The sequence below is a fragment of the Lissotriton helveticus genome, chromosome 4_2, assembly GCF_964261635.1.
Source record: "Lissotriton helveticus chromosome 4_2, aLisHel1.1, whole genome shotgun sequence".
Classification (NCBI taxonomy): domain Eukaryota; kingdom Metazoa; phylum Chordata; class Amphibia; order Caudata; family Salamandridae; genus Lissotriton; species Lissotriton helveticus.
This window is the reverse complement of record NC_136064.1, coordinates 84,601,042-84,618,466: the sequence shown is the minus strand read 5'-3', so window position 1 is coordinate 84,618,466 and position 17,425 is coordinate 84,601,042. Positions and strand designations below refer to the sequence as shown.

At 44.3% G+C, this 17,425-nt stretch overlaps 1 protein-coding gene across 1 annotated transcript in view; it reads right to left on the bottom strand.

The window, feature by feature from the left end:
- NALF2 (NALCN channel auxiliary factor 2) overlaps positions 1-17,156 on the bottom strand; it is a 693,718-nt gene extending 676,562 nt beyond the window's left edge. Inside the window, exon 1 of the mRNA XM_078640152.1 lies at positions 16,410-17,156. Within this exon, the coding sequence (XP_078496278.1) occupies positions 16,410-17,156 (747 nt within the window). The remainder of the gene's footprint in view (positions 1-16,409) is intronic.
- Positions 17,157-17,425: the final 269 nt, after the last annotated feature.

The window sequence follows — 17,425 nt, the reverse complement described above, 5'->3', positions numbered from 1 at the left end:
CATCTAGGAGGTCAGGAGCGGGGAACACTGGAAATCTATTGCATCATGTATGAGGCCAGGACCAGGGTACACAGGCCATCTACTACATCATGTGTGAGGTCAGGAGCAGGGCACACAGGCATCTATTACATCATGTATGAGGTCAGGATAAGAGGACGCATGCCATCTATTATATCATGTATGAGGTCTGGATCAGGGAACGCCGGCCATCTATTACATCATGTATGAGATCAGGAGCGGGGCACCCAGGCATCTATTGCATCATGTATGAGGTCAGGATCAGGGTATACAGGCCATCTATTACATCATGGGTGAGGTCAGGAGCAGGGCACGCAGGTCATATATTACATCATGTATGAGGTCAGGAGCGGGGGACGCAGGCATCTATTACATCATGTATGAGTTCAGGAGCGGGGTACCCTGGCCATCTATTACATCATGAATGAGGTCAGGAGCAGGGAACACTGGCCATCTATTGCATCATGTATGAGGTCAGGATCAGGGTATACAGGCCATCTATTACATCATGGGTGAGGTCAGAACGAGGGCATCTATTACATCATGTATGAGGTCAGGACAGGAGTACCCAGGCCATTTATTACATCATGTATGAGGTCAGGAGCAGGGCAGGCAGGGCATCTGTTGCATCATGTATGAGGTCAGGAGCAGGGCAGGCAGGGCATCTGTTGCATCATGTATGAGGTCAGGAGCAGGGCACCCAGGCATCTATTGCATCATGAATGAGGTCAGGATCAGGGAACGCAGGCCATTTATTACATCATGTATGAGGTGAGGAGCAGGGCAGGCAGGGCATCTGTTGCATCATGTATGAGGTCAGGAGCGGGGGACGCAGGCATCTATTGCATCATGTATGAGGTCAGGAGCAGGGCACCCAGGCATCTATTGCATCATGTATGAGGTCAGGAGCGGGGCACCCAGGCCATCTATTGCATCATGTATGAGGTCAGGATCAGGGAACACTGGTCGTCTATTACATCATGTATGAGGTCTGGATCAGGTAATGCCGGCCATCTATTACATCATGTATGAGGACAGGAGCAGGGCACGCAGGCATCTATTACATCATGTATGAGGTCAGGAGCGGGGCACGCAGGCTGTCTGTTACATCATGTATGAGGTCAGGACAGGAGTACCCAGGCCATCTATTACATCATGTATGGGGTAAAGAACAAGGCACGCAGGCCATCTATTACATCATGTATGGGGTAAAGAACAAGGCACGCAGGCCATCTGTTACATCATGTATGAGGTCAGGACAGGAGTACCCAGGCCATCTATTACATCATGTATGAGTCAGGACAGGAGTACCCAGGCCATCTATTACATCATGTATGAGGTAAGGATCAGGGAACGCAGGACATTTATTACATCATGTATGAGGTGAGGAGAAAAGCACACAGGGCTTCTATTACATCATGTATGAGGTCAGGAGCAGGGAATGCATGCCATATATTGCATCATGTATGAGGTAAAGAGAAGAGCACACAGGGCTTCTATTACAACATGTATGAGGTGTGGAGCAGGGCACGCAGGCCATCTATTACATCATGTATGAGGTCAGAAGCAGGGCAGGCAGGGCATCTATTACATCATGTATGAGGTCAGAAGCAGGGCAGGCAGGGCATCTATTACACCATGTATGAGGTCAGAAGCAGGACAGGCAGGTATCTATTGCAACATGTATGAGGTCAGGATAAGAGCACGTGGCTATCTATTACATCATGTATGAGGTCAGAAGCAGGGCAGGCAGGGCATCTATTACATCATGTATGAGGTCAGAAGCAGGGCAGGCAAGGCATCTATTACATCATGTATGATGTCAGAAGCAGGGCAGGCAGGGCATCTATTACATCATGTATGAGGTCAGAAGCAGGGCAGGCAAGGCATCTATTACATCATGTATGATGTCAGAAGCAGGGCAGGCAGGGCATCTATTACATCATGTATGAGGTCAGAAGCAGGGCAGGCAGGGCATCTATTACATCATGTATGAGGTCAGAAGCAGGGCAGGCAGGGCATCTATTACACCATGTATGAGGTCAGAAGCAGGACAGGCAGGTATCTATTGCAACATGTATGAGGTCAGGATAAGAGCACGCGGCTATCTATTACATCATGTATGAAGTCAGAAGCATGGTGCGCAGGGAATTTTGGCTGAACTGCTTAAATAACTGGCAAATTGACATGGTTTTAGGTTTTGTATTGTAGCCACTTCTTCTTGTCATCTGAACCTGGGGAGAGATTCCACCCTGTGAATTACCCGCAAATGGGGAAGACCCCCTCACCCCTAAGGTTCCTTCCTGCCACCCTTCTCCCTCTCCCTATTTTCATTTCTCCTGGTCCACTACGTTTCATACCCCTCCTTTCAGCACTCTGTGACCATACAAGTAGCTTAAATCACTTTACAACTAATCAACAGTTCATTATAATTGAGGATCCATGTTTTCCGTTTTTACAGATAAATACAGACAGAAAATCATTTATTTTCCTGTCTGTATTTATTTTTAAATGTGGATACAAAGTGAAATTGTGTTGTTTTTGAGTGATTCTAAATGCTGTCAACTATGTTTGCCAGGCCAAAAGCAATGCGGTTTGACAGGCAAGGGATTAAAAAAATTAAGGAACTTTAGTAAAGAGCCTTAAACAGCAGTAGATTTGCACAACCTTTATACTAAAATGTGCATGTTTTCTTACAAGTGCGTATTTTATAATCTGAGTGTGTATATATCTTTAAAAACGGTCAGGCACAAGTGTACATTAAATAGTTAAATAAATGCAGAAGTATACACATTTCAGCTTCATTTTTTCACAAAACCTAAAATAAATATGGATAAATAGAAGTCAAATTAGCAAATAATAAATATGGATAAATACAGACTGAAATGACTAAAATATAAATACCATAAAACCGGGAGCATGAATTATAATGAATGATAACTTGATTTTCATAAAGCGCTTTATAATACAGGTTAGCTGTCTTTTACAAATAGTGGTACCAAACCTCGCAGTATTCAGTTTATCAGGGTTGGAAGGGTGACTTGGCCTTGCCAGGATTTGAATTTGGAGATTTTTTTTATATATACATATTTAAAACATGTTTGCAATATGATACTTGAAATTAATCACATACAGCTAAAGAAGCAAACATAACAACATCACCATAACATAGCCATAATCTATGGGTGAAATATGGTTTTCACACGTGAACTTCGTAATAACAGGCCAGCTTCAAAAGGTTTTTACCATTTATAACTGAAATATCCAGTACGTTTTTCATTTAATTTGCTCGTTGACTTTAGGTGGGTCTGACATGATATAAAACCCCATTTAGAGTTTGAGCAGGAACCCTATCTACATATGACGGATTCACACCTTGCCAAACTTATGCCCCACCCACATTTATAGATGGAGGGCGTGGTAGGTTTTCTACTGCTGAGCCTGACCTGCCCAATAGAAACCTTTGACCCGGTGGCCCATCAGTGAAACAGCTTGCCCTGTGATGGTGCATCTTCTGACGCATATTTTTATATGGCAGACCTGGGCAACAAAGACGAATTAACCAGGGATGGCTCTGCCCCCAAGGCGAAGGAGTGTCGCCCCACTGAGCAGGTAAAAAAATAAAATATTAACTAATTGTTATTATCATTTTATTTTTCCGTTCTTGCTGAGCTGGGTAGGGATGGGTGCTCTGCTCATAGAGCAGGGCAGGGGATGAGTGGTTTGCCCACTCCAAGTGTGCAAGAGGCTTTGGCCAAACCATCGTGTACACTTTCCATGTTCTCCACACAGGGTGCATTACAGCCTGGGTAGAGAACATGCCCAGGCTCCCATTGCCTGGCTGAGTGCTGAACCATGGTGCTCAGACCAATCACGATGCTGCATTGCAGCATTGTGATTGGCTATGGGGAGCCTGGGAGCCGGGTGCTTCCTGCACTGGAGTCCTAGGAGGGGGCGAAGAAGGACCGATACGCTGCGGCGGCACACAGTTAAGTGTTACATTTGTTATTCTATTCCCCGCTACCCCATGCCCCAACCCCCCACCGCTGTTAAATACCGGCCACCACTGGTATTAACCGGCGTGTGTATGGAAAAAAGGCCCTCCTTATCAGCACCAATGCGTTTTAGCATTACTTAAACAAACCACAACTTCTGGAGTTGATATAAGTGTTTTCAGTTTGAACTTTTGATGAAGCATCCCTAACAAACTGGAGTACATCTCTAAGTAAGGTGGATCCAGTACTAACTTTGAGCTGGCGATTTCCGGTGCTCGGCACCAGTACTTAATTGTCAACACCGGGAGAACTGTCTGGCTAATTTTTATATGACCATAATAACAGGTAATTATTATTTCAATATATATAGGCTGGTCTATTTTAAGTTTAAACCAATAATAACTGATAAAACCCCACCAAAAGGGAAATAGCCCTCACCAGTGTAAACATATAAACACTGAAATAACACCTGTAGAACCACAAACTAAATGCCATTGAAAGAAAAGGAAAGGAGAGTGAAAGAGTCATTTTTATTTCTTCCTGAAAGGGATAATACACTGTAACTTTGTTATACTAGGGTGTAGCAAGAAAGGCTAGCATTATTCTGGTTGAGTTTTGATTTTTAGGGAGGTCACAATTGCAATTTTCAGTTTTGTGGTCTTTGGTCTAAAGTTACAGGGTTTAGAATCATGTTTTAGGTCATATTTGATTATTTCATAACCTGTAGAGAATCAGGAAATATCAAAAGCATACATTTCATCCTTTCTCTGATACGTAAAATGGCTGGTTGCATAACAATATTCACTATATGTACCATCACATTTTCGCACAGACAGCGAATGGTTGAAACCCTTTGATACATCAACCCCCCTTTTCTAGCGAGTCATGGGCTTATTCACAAGCCCCTTGCACCACCGGTGCAGAACTTTAAAATGGGAAAAAGTAGTGCACTTTTGGCGCATGGGCCTTGTAAATAAGCTCCTCAGTATTGACAGTAGGTGAATTGCCAAACGCCCTAGGCTTTAAACATTTAATGCAAGGTGCAGTGACAGGTATATGTGAAAAGAGTGCTGTCACCAAGCATCTGGGATAGTGGTGAAAACATGGCACCAGACTTTTGGAAACCATGGAACACTGTGTCACTTGGAATGCTGCTTCAAAAAGTTCTTACCAAATTCAATAAAGATTGGAGAGATACTGCTTGTATTTGCAGTGATTCAGCTGTGTATATGAAACAGTTGTGTGATGTGCTGTCAAAATCGATACCTGAGCTGAAGTGCTTCCCTGGAAGAGATCCTTGCCACTTGCTATATGATATGCTGACAGCATATTTACAATCTTCAGAGTTAATGAAGAATGCTATTGACTTTTTAGTAGGGGTGGGCAGAGTTTGCGTAATCGCGCTACACAAATCTCCGCGAAACGATAAAAAATCTCTGCAAGCACGCAAAAGTTTCACAAACACCCAGAATTGCTTGTTCCACCCATTCGCAATGCTTTTTCCCGTTCGCGAATGCTGTTTGCGTGCTCGGAGGAAATATCTTGCAAACACGCATTTGGAAAGCGCGAACAAGCAAAAAATTCCGAGAAGCCGCGGATCGAGGAATTTAATTACCCAAAATCTGCAAATGCCACGAGCAGAACGGAATTTACTGCCCAGGCCTACTTTTTAGTCCATACTAGTCCGTTAGGAGTAGGAACTAAAATGCAAATATTTCTCATTTTGTGCTTTTGTGGCATCAAAGAAAGATTTGTCCCAACTGAGTGACTTAGCCACTGGTTCTTATTCCTAGAGGCTGTGTATGCTATTTTGTCCATGTGACGAACGTTTACAGAATTTTTGCTCAGTGATGATGCCAAAGGCAAGAAATGTGAGGATCTTCGGTCACATATTGATAGTGATGTGAAAAAAAGTACACTCTCCTGCATTCTTACATTTTTACAGGTAAACATGATTGCTGTTTTGGACATATTAAAAAAACTAGAGTCTGAAACACCCTTGTCTACCAAGTGTTCAGCATAATTGATGTAGATGTGAAACATCTCCTTGAGAGTAGGTTGGATGACACTTCTAGTGACTTTGCACTTTAACATGTTCCATGTTAGAATGCTCGACACCTGTTAAGTAAAGAAATGTTTAGGGGCAATTTTGGAGATTCGCAATATTCAGGTGCACCGGTATTGGCATGGAAAGCTACGTAGGTGGCCAGAGTTAGCAAATTGTGTACTAGCTGTTTTGGCATTGCCCGTTTCAAGTGCCAATCTGGAGAAGGCCTTTTCACAAATAAAAGTTTACATGGTACAGAAAGAGGGATTGCACATGACCAAAGACTCACTGAAGAAGTATTGTATGATGTAGTAGAATAAGCCTGATTTGCAATAATGTATATGGAACTCATATATACTGTATGCACACTGTCTATATACCACCCACTATCAGTGCAGAAAGTAAACAATATTAAAAGCAAAATGTTCAATGAACACCCTAAGAACACTGTTTCTGTTGTTTTTAATAGTGCAGAAATATGTAACCACTGATAAGAACTGTTTTTAAAGGTATTGAAATCACTGAAAAAATCCCACCAGAATTTACAAAAAATAGAAACTGAAAACACCCTAAATATACATTAAAAATGACTATTACCTGTCCTGCAAGCCATTCGTAGAGCTTTTGGGGCCTGGAATTATCTGAATTGTCACACTTCTAGTGGTGTGATGGTTGGTGGTTGGTTGTTACTATCATTGGCAGCGCTGGGAGGAGCAACATGCGGCACAAGCTGCAGTGTCTGCCTGAGAGGACCCTAGCGCTTATTTTTCTCACAAATTAAGCACTGGTTGGCTCTTGTGCTGGGCAGGTAGCATCAGGTCCTCTGTCATGTAGGTTGATTTGTGGACCTCCTGTCATTCTCTAAGAAACAGCCATGGTCGGACTTGTTTTCCACTTCCTCTAATTTGCCATTTTGTCATTTTTTACACAATTGTGGTCTTTTTTTAGGATATATAAATAAGAAGTGCCATTGATTCACCAAATATTTATTTTGTGTTGTGTGATGACATGAGCCTTTGCCAGGTAGCTGATTGTGTCTGTAGGTGAGACCTAAAAATGAATTGTTGAACAAAATTCCAATGGTGTTTACCACCAAGCTAGGATGTGCCCAAGGGCTAGCTGTGTTTGGTATCATAGAAAACACATGGGGCCCAATTCACAGAACTAACTTAAGATAAAATTCTAAACTTAGTACCATTTTGGTATTCACAGAAGGCACCTACTCATTTTGGTATTCACAGAAGGCACTTACTCATTTCGGTATTCACAGAATTTAGGAGTCCTAACTTTAAGACTCCTAAATGCCTTCTGTGAATACCGAAAGTCTTAAAGTTAGGATTTTTCTCAGTTTCGTAGTAGTAAAGTTAGGACTCCTAACTTTAGGGCTCCTAAACTGAGAAAAATCCTAACTTTAAGACTTACAGTATTCACAGAAGGCGTTTAGGAGTCTTAAAGTTAGGACTCCTAACTTCTTTGAATACCAAAATGAGTAAGTGCCTTCTGTGAATACCAAAATGGTTTAGGATTTTGTCTTAAGTAAGTTCTGTGAATCTGGCCCATGGAACTTATGAATGAAGTGTATTTATCGAACACAAGTTCCAAAAACTGTGGACATACATGTGTGTGAGCAGAACACCTGGTGAGTGACCACAGGCTGTGCATTCTGTGTAACACATGCATGCATAAAACATGGTCTGCGGCTGAAATCTGAATGTTTCAAATATGCACAAATTGCCAAAAGCAGCGAGACACATTGCCTGTGCCTGAGTGATACAAATCACAGTGTGCACAAGACACATGCGTGAAATATGGTGCTCGCCCAGTGTCTGAGGGCTGCGTTTGGTGGACCCCAGAATGTTCACTGAATACCCCAAAGACACACACACACATATATACACACACACACATATACACACACACACACACATACACAGACACACACAGGCACAGAAGGCATACCGTGTTTATAGCACTAAAACACAAAACATACACAAAAGGCATGCCGTGTTTACAGCGCTGAAACACAAAAAGGGCATGCACTACTTGGGTGTACTAAACACAGACAGCAGCTGCAAACTGCTGACATGTTGACTGGGGAAGCACAGTCATGCACTGCCACAGTACATCATTACAAAACACATGAAATGCAATGAAAATAATGTGGATGTGTGCAAGTTTGACTTGCTTTGAAGCAAAGGGGCTAGGCAATACTACTGAAACAAAAGAATTGTTATGAAAAAGCTGAATGGTGCAGCCAGTGCTTGGTGACAGGAGGTGCTGTCAAAGTACAGAACACTATCACAACCAAAAATGCCTTTGGGACATCTAAGTGGGACACATAGTACACAATACACTGTCAGCAGTTAACAGCGCTGGATTTATATCATATTATGTGTCTGTGTGGGGGCATTTGTGTGTGTGTGCATGTGTGTTTTTCTTTGGGTGTGACTCAGTCTCTATGGGTATGTGTGTTTGTGTGTGTCTGTGGGGATGTGTAGTTGTGTGTGTACATAGGGATATGTATTTGTGTGTGTGTTTCTGTGTGTATGTGTGTCTGTCGGTGTGTTTGTGTGTGTGTGGTTGTGTGTGTATATGCACGTGCGAGTGTTTGTGGGAATGTGTTTGTATCTCAATGGGTATGTGTGTATTGCATGAATCTCTAACCATATGAATTTTGGTGTGTGGGTATGTGTGCTTTTATGAATGTGTCTGTGGGTATGTGTATGTGTGTGCTTGTTGGTGTGGGTGTTTGTGTGGGTGTTTCTGTATGCATGTGTGTGTTTTGTGTATGATGTTTTGTATGTGTGTTTTCGGGTGTGTATGGATGTGTTTGTATGTGGGTATGTGTATTTTTTGTGTGGGAGTGGGTGGGCATTTGTTTGTCTATGGGGGTTCTGTGGGTGTGTGTGTGTATCTGGTTATATGTATTTGTGTCAGGCGTGTGTGTTGTTGAGCATGTGTGCTTCTTTGTGTGTGTTAGACCTGCCAGCCTTAGGTTGGGCTTCCACCAAACATTCTGCCTTACTCCTCCTGTTTTTACTGTAACTTGTTTTGTTAGCTCTAAGACTCTACACTTTACTACTGCTAATGAGTACTAAAGTGTGTGTGTTCTCTCCTTTAAACATGGCAAAGCGGGCTTACACCCAATTGGCACATTTCATTTACATGTAAGTCTCAACTTCTTCGTAACCTCTGCTGAGCAACACATCCTCGACACAGGATCACGCAACGCTCCACAACCAGGATTTAAGCCCCCCGGCTCATGCTCCACTGCAGTCAGCCTGAACTTGTGACTTTGTCCCGGTTACTGCACTACCAGATAACCACAATTGGCGCATTGCGTTTTTACGCGCTATTTCTACTGAATTATTTTAAATTGCATATCTCCGGTTCTACTGATTGGATTTTTGTCAATTTGGTATCAAATAATGTATAAAATGTTGCTCTATTTTTCTAAATTGGTGTAGGGTTTTTCTTGTGTTGTGTTATCACTTTATTACGGTTTGAAGTGGTGCATAAATACTTTACACATTGCCTCTAAGTTAAGCCTGACTGTTTTTGTGCCAAGCTACCAGAGGGTTCAGCACAGATTAATTTGGAGTTTGCATGTGCTTCACCCTGATGAAAATTATCTTTGCTGCTTGAGTAGCTCAACCAGTAACCCAGTTTCCTACAGTGTGTGTGTTTCTGTGTGTGTCTGGGGTCATGTGTGTATGTGTGCACATGTGTTTGTGTATGTTTGTCTATATGTATGTTTATTTGTGTGCATGTCTGTGGGTATGTGTGTTTGTGTGTGTGTCTGTGGGTATGTGTGTTTGTGTGTGTGTCTGTGGTTATGTGTGTTTGTGTGTATGTGTCTTGGTGCGTAGCGGTATGTGTGTGAGTGTGTATTTCTCTCTGTTTCTGTGGGTACGTGTGTGGACACTTATGTGTTTGTATGTGTGAGCTTCTCTGTGTGTCTGCGGCTATGTGTGTGTGTCTGCGTGAGTATGTTAAGCACAGGCATGAAGCACGGTCTGCAGCTGCATGCTCCTGACTGTGGTCACTGCTTGTACATGTGCATCACTCAAACTTACCAAATACAGCATGTAACAAAGGATGGGCCCTGGGTTTACTGCAGCGCCTTAGGATTTGCCAACATGGCTCATCATGACAACAACAACCCATGTTGCACAGGCACCTTCTCAAACTATGGCAATGACACTCTGGTTACGAGCACAATTACATTGTTTTGATTTTGCTGTTCATACCTTTTGTGCTTAATTTCTTCATTCAAATTAATGCTGGTGGAAGAGGTGAAAAGACGAGTCTTGTTCAGATATGATGCTTTGAAATGCAATGTATATAGATTTCTGCATGATGCATGTGACAGTTATAATTGAATATATTTCTGTATGTGATTTATTATGCAAGTAGCAACTTGAATGATATACTTTTTACAGTGTTCCCCTGACGAAGGTGTTTTACACCGAAATGCATTGGTAATTTGTGGACACATCTATACAACCTTAAAGAACTACTTGGAAGATTGAGAATTCCATGAAGAACATGTTTCTTTCTATTTTTGATAAAGTTTAGAGATTCAAATCAGAAACAGCTTGTTGATTCCATTCTTGTTGGGTATTGCTCACAGATATAGATTATAAGCATTACTATATATATTCACTTACAAATGGTGAAATTTGTGGGTAACCTTTTGGAATCAATTTTTCTGTTGATTACATTTGATGTATTTGTATATAATAATTGACTGAATGTTTCACAACTGATGTTTAAGAAATTTCGAAAATTATTAGATACATTTAAAGCACCTTATAGGGCTAATGTGAACAGTGCACCTTGGTCTTTAAACACATTGTGTTTGAACTTCTTGATATTATTTTTGACCTGACAGGGGATAGTCAGGGATTTCCAAGGTTGCACCCTTTGAAATAAATGTTGTGTTTATTTACACAACTTTGCTTAATTAACTTCTCTATAAATGTGAATAGGTGTGCAGGTTAACTTCACTTTGTTCATCATGACAAATGTCATGAACCTCTCCAAATGTGTGCTAAGTGAGAACACGTCAAATACCTGTGCACAAAAAGACACTTGATATGTTGATTACAAAAAAAAACGCAGAAAATGTAGAAAAACAATGAGAGCGCCTCAGGGTGCAAAAAAGTATCAGACTTCATCTGCTGCACCGTACACGTGCACACGTGTCTGCCACGTACATGTATAAAATACTACAAAGAGGCAGAGGCTGTAGCCTTTATATCCCATTGGTACATACTGTGTGGAGCTGCAGTCTCTGCAACACGTGTGTGTAAAGCGTGATGCACAGTTGCAAGCTGCAGCATGTGTTTGCTACATTGTATTACATACTATGTGGAGCTGAAGACCATGCACTGTCTGCCACACACATGTATGAAACATGTCACACAGCTGAAGCCTGTAATTTGTGTTTGCTGTTTTGTAAGCAGCATACACTGTGCAGAGCCGCAGGCTGTGCACTCTCTGCTACATGCATGTAAGGAACATGACACACAGCCGAAGCCTGCAACCTGTGTTAGTTATATTTCCGCTTGGCATGCACTGTATCTGTCGCACACATGTCTGAAGCACAACACACAGCCAAAGCCTGTAATCTGTGTTTTTTGTAAGCGGTATACTCTGGGCAGAGCTGTAGACCATGAAATGTATCTGTCACACACATGTATGCTGCATGACACACAGCCAAAGCTTGTAACCTGTGTTTGTTACATTGTAAGTGGTATAAACTGCATGGGGCTGCTGGCCGTGCGCTGTATATGTCAAATACATGTATGAAGTATGACACAGCTGAAGCCTGAAACCTGTGTTTGATACATTACAAGTGGTGTACACTGCACAGAGCTACTGGCTGTGCCCTGTATCTGTCACACACATGTATGAAGCATGACAGACATAAAAAACCTGTCACCTATGTTTGTTATATTCTAAGCGGCATAAACAGTGCAGAGCTGCAGGTCGTGGACTGTACCTGTTACATACATGTATAAAGCATGAAACAGTCAAAGCCTTTAACCTGTGTTTGTTACATTATAAGCAGTATAAACTGCTTAGGGCTGCAGGCCGTGCACTGTATCTGTCATACACATGTATGAAGCATGACACACAGCCGAAGCCTGTAACCTGTATGTGTTACATTATAAGCAGTATAAACTGCTTAGGGCTGCAGGCCGTGCACTGCACAGGTCACACAAATATACGAAACATGACACACAGCACAGGACAATAGTCCATGTGAGCTATTATAGAAGTACTACATGCGGTGTGGAGCTGCAGGCATGGCCGTGAGTGTGCAACACACATGTGTGAAACACAACACACAGACCAAGACAGTAGTCTGTGTTTGTTATATTGTAGGTACTACATACTGAGCAGAGCAGCAGGTCTTGCACTGCGTGTGCAACACACGTGTGAAATATGACACAGAGCCAAGATGTAGTCGGTGGTTGTTATAATGTAAATGTTACGTACGGTAGGCCCTGCACTGTGTATCCAATACACATGGTATATTGTATGACATACTGTGTAGAGCTGCAGTCCCTGGACTGTGTCTGCAACACACATGTATGGACCGCAGGACAAAGTCATGGTGTAGCCTATGTTTGTTATATTGTAAACGTAACATAATGAAGGCCGCGCACTGTGTCTACAACACACATGAAACATGACTTACAGCCAAAGCTGTAGCCTGTATTTGTATTGTTTACCATTCTATGTCATTGTGAAACGCATGGCCTTCAATGAAGTGTGTTAGGAAAAATTTGCATTAAAGTTACAATACAACATCTATAAAAACCTAAGGTTGTGAGAGCTGTCAAGACCTGACGCCCCAAAAGCAGTGCCCTCGCACTCACCCAGGACATCACACATGACTTCTATAGGACGCCACTGATTGCATCACGCATGCGCACACCGTAGATATATTAAGTGATGCCTTCCACATTAAGGAATGGGTATTCTCATAGGTAGCAGGTTTGGACCCATGGACACATAGATGCTGAGCATCAGCACACAGGTGCTCTTCATGAATACAGGATACACAGGTTCCCGGCTCGGATGCAGGGAAGCATAGGTGAGGTGCTTAGCATAAGCACACGGGTGCTCTACACAGATACATGACACACAGCTTAGGGGTTTGGACGCATGGGCACATAGGTGCTTAGCAAGAGCACACAGGTGCGCCACATGGATACACTACACATAGGTTCTGCCATGGATACATAGGTGCTTAGCATGAGCACACATGTGCAATATAAGGATACTTGACAAAAAGGTTCCGGCATGGATACATAGGTGCTTAACTTTTGCACACAGGTAGTCTACACGATTACATGACACATAGGTTCTGGGCTTGGATCCATGGGCACATAGGTGCTTAGTATCAGCACACAGGTGGTCTAAACGGATACAAGACACATAGGTTCTGGGCTTGGATGCATGGGTACATAGGTGACTAGCATGAGCACCAACGTGCTCTACATGGATACATGATACATAGGTTCCGGGCTTGGACACATTGCTCAGCATGAGCACACATGTGCTCTACATGGATACATGCAAAAACAACAGTTGATGGACAGAATGCAGAACAATGTCATACATTCACCCCAGTACAGAGATCTGGGCCTAAATCCATCGTTTTTTTGCTCACCACACCACCCCAATTCTGACATGGCCATATGCAAATCAGCCTTGACCCTGTGCCTCATGGGAACAGTCCAGCCCGAACTGCCAAGCCATGTCTTCCTTGGACCGGAATCAAGCATCCTGGGACCGGTTTCGGATTCATGATTCATAATCCTCATCAGCCAGGCTATCTTGAATCCAGTGGCCAAGGGAGCAAGGGCCTCACATCGGAGCATACCCTGCCAACTTAGGGCAAACAAAGCGATACAAAAGGGGATGATCAACCGTTGTATTTGCATTTGTCACCCCGAGTGGGACGGGTATGCTCAGACGTGAGTTCCATGCTCTCCACGCCACTGGAGTCAAGCTAACCTGACAGAAGACGGCTGATAGACAGAAACCGGTCCTAGGATGCTTGATTCCGGTCCAAGGAAGACATGGCTTGGCAGTTCGGGCTGGACTGTTCCCATGAGGGTCTCCTGTGCTACTCATGTGGTACTCCTGCCAGGACCTCCCAACTATTAATCACCGCCCCATTCCCGCTCTGTTATACGCGGATGACTCTGTGATTCTAGCCAGAACATTAAACCAGCAACAAAAACAGCTAAATAAGTACTGCTACTTCATGCTATCTTTAGGCTTAAAAGTCAACAAAAATAAAACTTTTGTCATGCATCTCGGCCCCAAGGCGAAAAAACCCAAGTCAGTTTTTATAGACCAAGACAGGTTGGAATGTACCAGAGAATATCCCTATTTAGGAATTTTAGTTGACGACAAACTTTCATGGAAACAAGCCATGTTAAGTAAAAAGCTACTCTTCCAAAGAGCAACCTCCGCCCTAGTTTCCTTTTCTAGGAAACTGGGCAAACCAGCCCCAGGAGAGCTGCTAAAAATGTACCATGCCAAATGTCACAGCGTAGCAACCTATGGAGCAGGGGTATGGGGGTATACTGCTACTGCTATTCTCCAAATGGTCCAGAGTGGGTTCTTAAAATATCTTTTGGCCTTACCACAAAGTGCCCCATCGTACGGATGCCATGTCGAGCTGGGTATAGACTACCTGACAGATAACATCAAAGGCCAGCCGATCCTGTTATGGCACCGTATTTGGACTAAAGAGCAATGCCATCTTACCCGTTCTCTGATAACTGACTGCCTGTCTTTGGCAAACTAAAATAAAATCCCCTGGCTTTCCTACGTCTCTAACTTCCTTAATGACTTGAATCGTACATCCTATTTCTCAGACCCTTGCTCATTGGCTGATATCAACAGGAAAGATCTAAAAAAAACTGTGCTTAAGCCACCTGAGAGATTTGCGTCTTACACAAGAAATTATGAACACTTCAAATGTACAGATTCTGTCTGTCCAGACTGTTTTTGGAATCCAGCCTTATTTGTCTTATTATCTAAAAAATCATGAAAAGTATGTTCTGACTAGGTTTCGTTTTGATTCCTTTTTTCGCCTAGTCACTTTTCCAACAGCAAAGGACTGGTAGCACACCCTTATGAAATGCCCTTGCGACGGTATATCAATACAATCAACAATCCATGTCATTCTGTTTTGCAGATACTATGATATACCTCGCAGGCGCTGGATCATTCCTTTGCTTCGGAAAATGGGACTAAGAACTTGTCGGCCTGCTTACTTAGCCTTGCAGTTTCTGGATTCTCAACATAATGCTAAATGCATAGCTTGCTTCTTAAAGTCACGTCTTAAAATTCGTTGTAATCTTTGAAGTATTTTGCACCATTTATATGAATCATTTATAATTATGGTTTTTATGTTTACTGTTTTTAATGTAACATACATTGATTTTTTATATGTGTATTGTAATATTATATTTGTGTACTTTTTGTGGTTACGTGATTTATAACCGAATAAAAGTTTATAAATCGATGCTTAGCATCAGCACACACATACTCTACACAGATACATGACACATAGGTTCTGGGCTAGGATGCATAGGTGCTTAGCATGAGCACACAGCTACTCTACACGGATACATGAGACATAGGTTCTGGTTTTGGATGCATAGATGCTTAGGAAGAGCACAGAGGTTCTTTACAGGGATAAAAGACCCTCAGGTTCCGGGCTTGGGCACATAGGTGTTTAGCATGAGCACAGAGGTGCTCTACATGGGTACATGACACATAGTTTCTAGACATGAACGCATACATTCTAGGCTTGGACACCTCTCTAACAAATGTATGTGAATTACACCCCTGTGGTACTCCTGTGATACCCCTGTGGTACTCCTGTGATACTCCTGTGATACTCCAGTAGTACTCATTCGTGCACTGTTAAATCCCTTGGTAAAATTGACTCCAAAACACCTAAAAAGGAAATGGAAAACAACTGGAATATTCAGGAATCATTCATCGATCCCTGCGAATAGAAAGCACTGTTCCCTCCTGGCATTTTTTCTGACCGTTCCTATGTCCTTTCAGGGCCCAGTGACGTAGGCGTTTATGGGTACCGAGGTTTGACATCACACACTCATAAAGCCCTGTGCCAACTGGGCCTCAGCCTGCACACGTCGGTGCGCGGCCCTCATGACCACAATGACGTTTCTAGTAAGACAAGTTACAAAACAGCAGCGTCCACGTGCACACCGCCACCTGCTGCAAGGGCCCCAGCCCCCGCCCTGGCCCCCCAGGCGCGCGCGCAGGCCCCGGGGGCCCCTTACCTTGCAGTCTCCCACGCAGGACCGCACCGAGTACTCCTGGGACTGCAGGTACTTGTCCAGCACCGCGTCGAACTCCTCAAACTTTTCCTGAGCGTGTTGGTCCAGCCGCTGGTAGGCGCGGACGCAGCCGCCGCACACCTCGCCCTCCATGGGCCCGGCGGGGGAGGAGGAGAGCGAGGCGGCGGCCGCGGCGAAGTCCCGCATGAGGCTGTCCAGGCCGCAGTCCAGGCTCTCGGGGGCGGCCATCCCCAGCAGGATGTCCGCCATGCTGTACGAGTCGCAGAAGGGCAGGCTGAAGTTGCGGAAGTAGGCCTTCAAAAAGTTCCTCTTGGAGGAGAAGGAGAAGACGGACGAGGTGGGCGCGGAGGGGGGCGAGAGCGCCTCCCACAGCCGCTGCAGGGAGTACAATTTGGTGCAAGCTGAGTCCAGGGGGGCCCCCGGGCAGGGCAGTGCGTGCGGTGCAGCAGCACCGGGCCTGCTCAGGTTGCCCAGCAGCAGGGGGTCGCAGAGAGAGTTCCGGTTGGAGGGGGTCCCTGTGCCCAGGGGGGCCTCGCGTTGCCTGGCCCCGGTGCAGAGCCAGAGGCGGTCAGAGAGCAGGGCGGCGAGGAAGAGCAGGCAGGCCGGGGACAGGCGCCATCTCTGCGCCCGCTCGGGGCCGCTGCGGGGCGCTGCGCTCTCTCGGGGGTCTCGGCAGATTCTCAAGGCAGCCTCATCTTCCCTTGGAAACATCCAAGTACCACTGATCATATTTTAGGGGGTGCAGGCAGCGGGCGGTCTCTGGTGGGGCCCTTCTCCTGTCCCCGCCGCCACCACCTTATGTTTTTTTTTTTTAGTCCTGGTGGGTGAACGCGTGGGCCGTCCCTCCCCCCCGGCCGCAGCGCCCTCCTTCTCCACGATGTCACCTACCTGGCCTGGTGGGGGGCATCATGGCGGGGAGGGCTGGAAGTGTCCAGGGGACAGAGGCCCTCCCCACTCCACCAGCGCCCGGCGTGTCCCGCTCTCGGGAGCCTAGCATC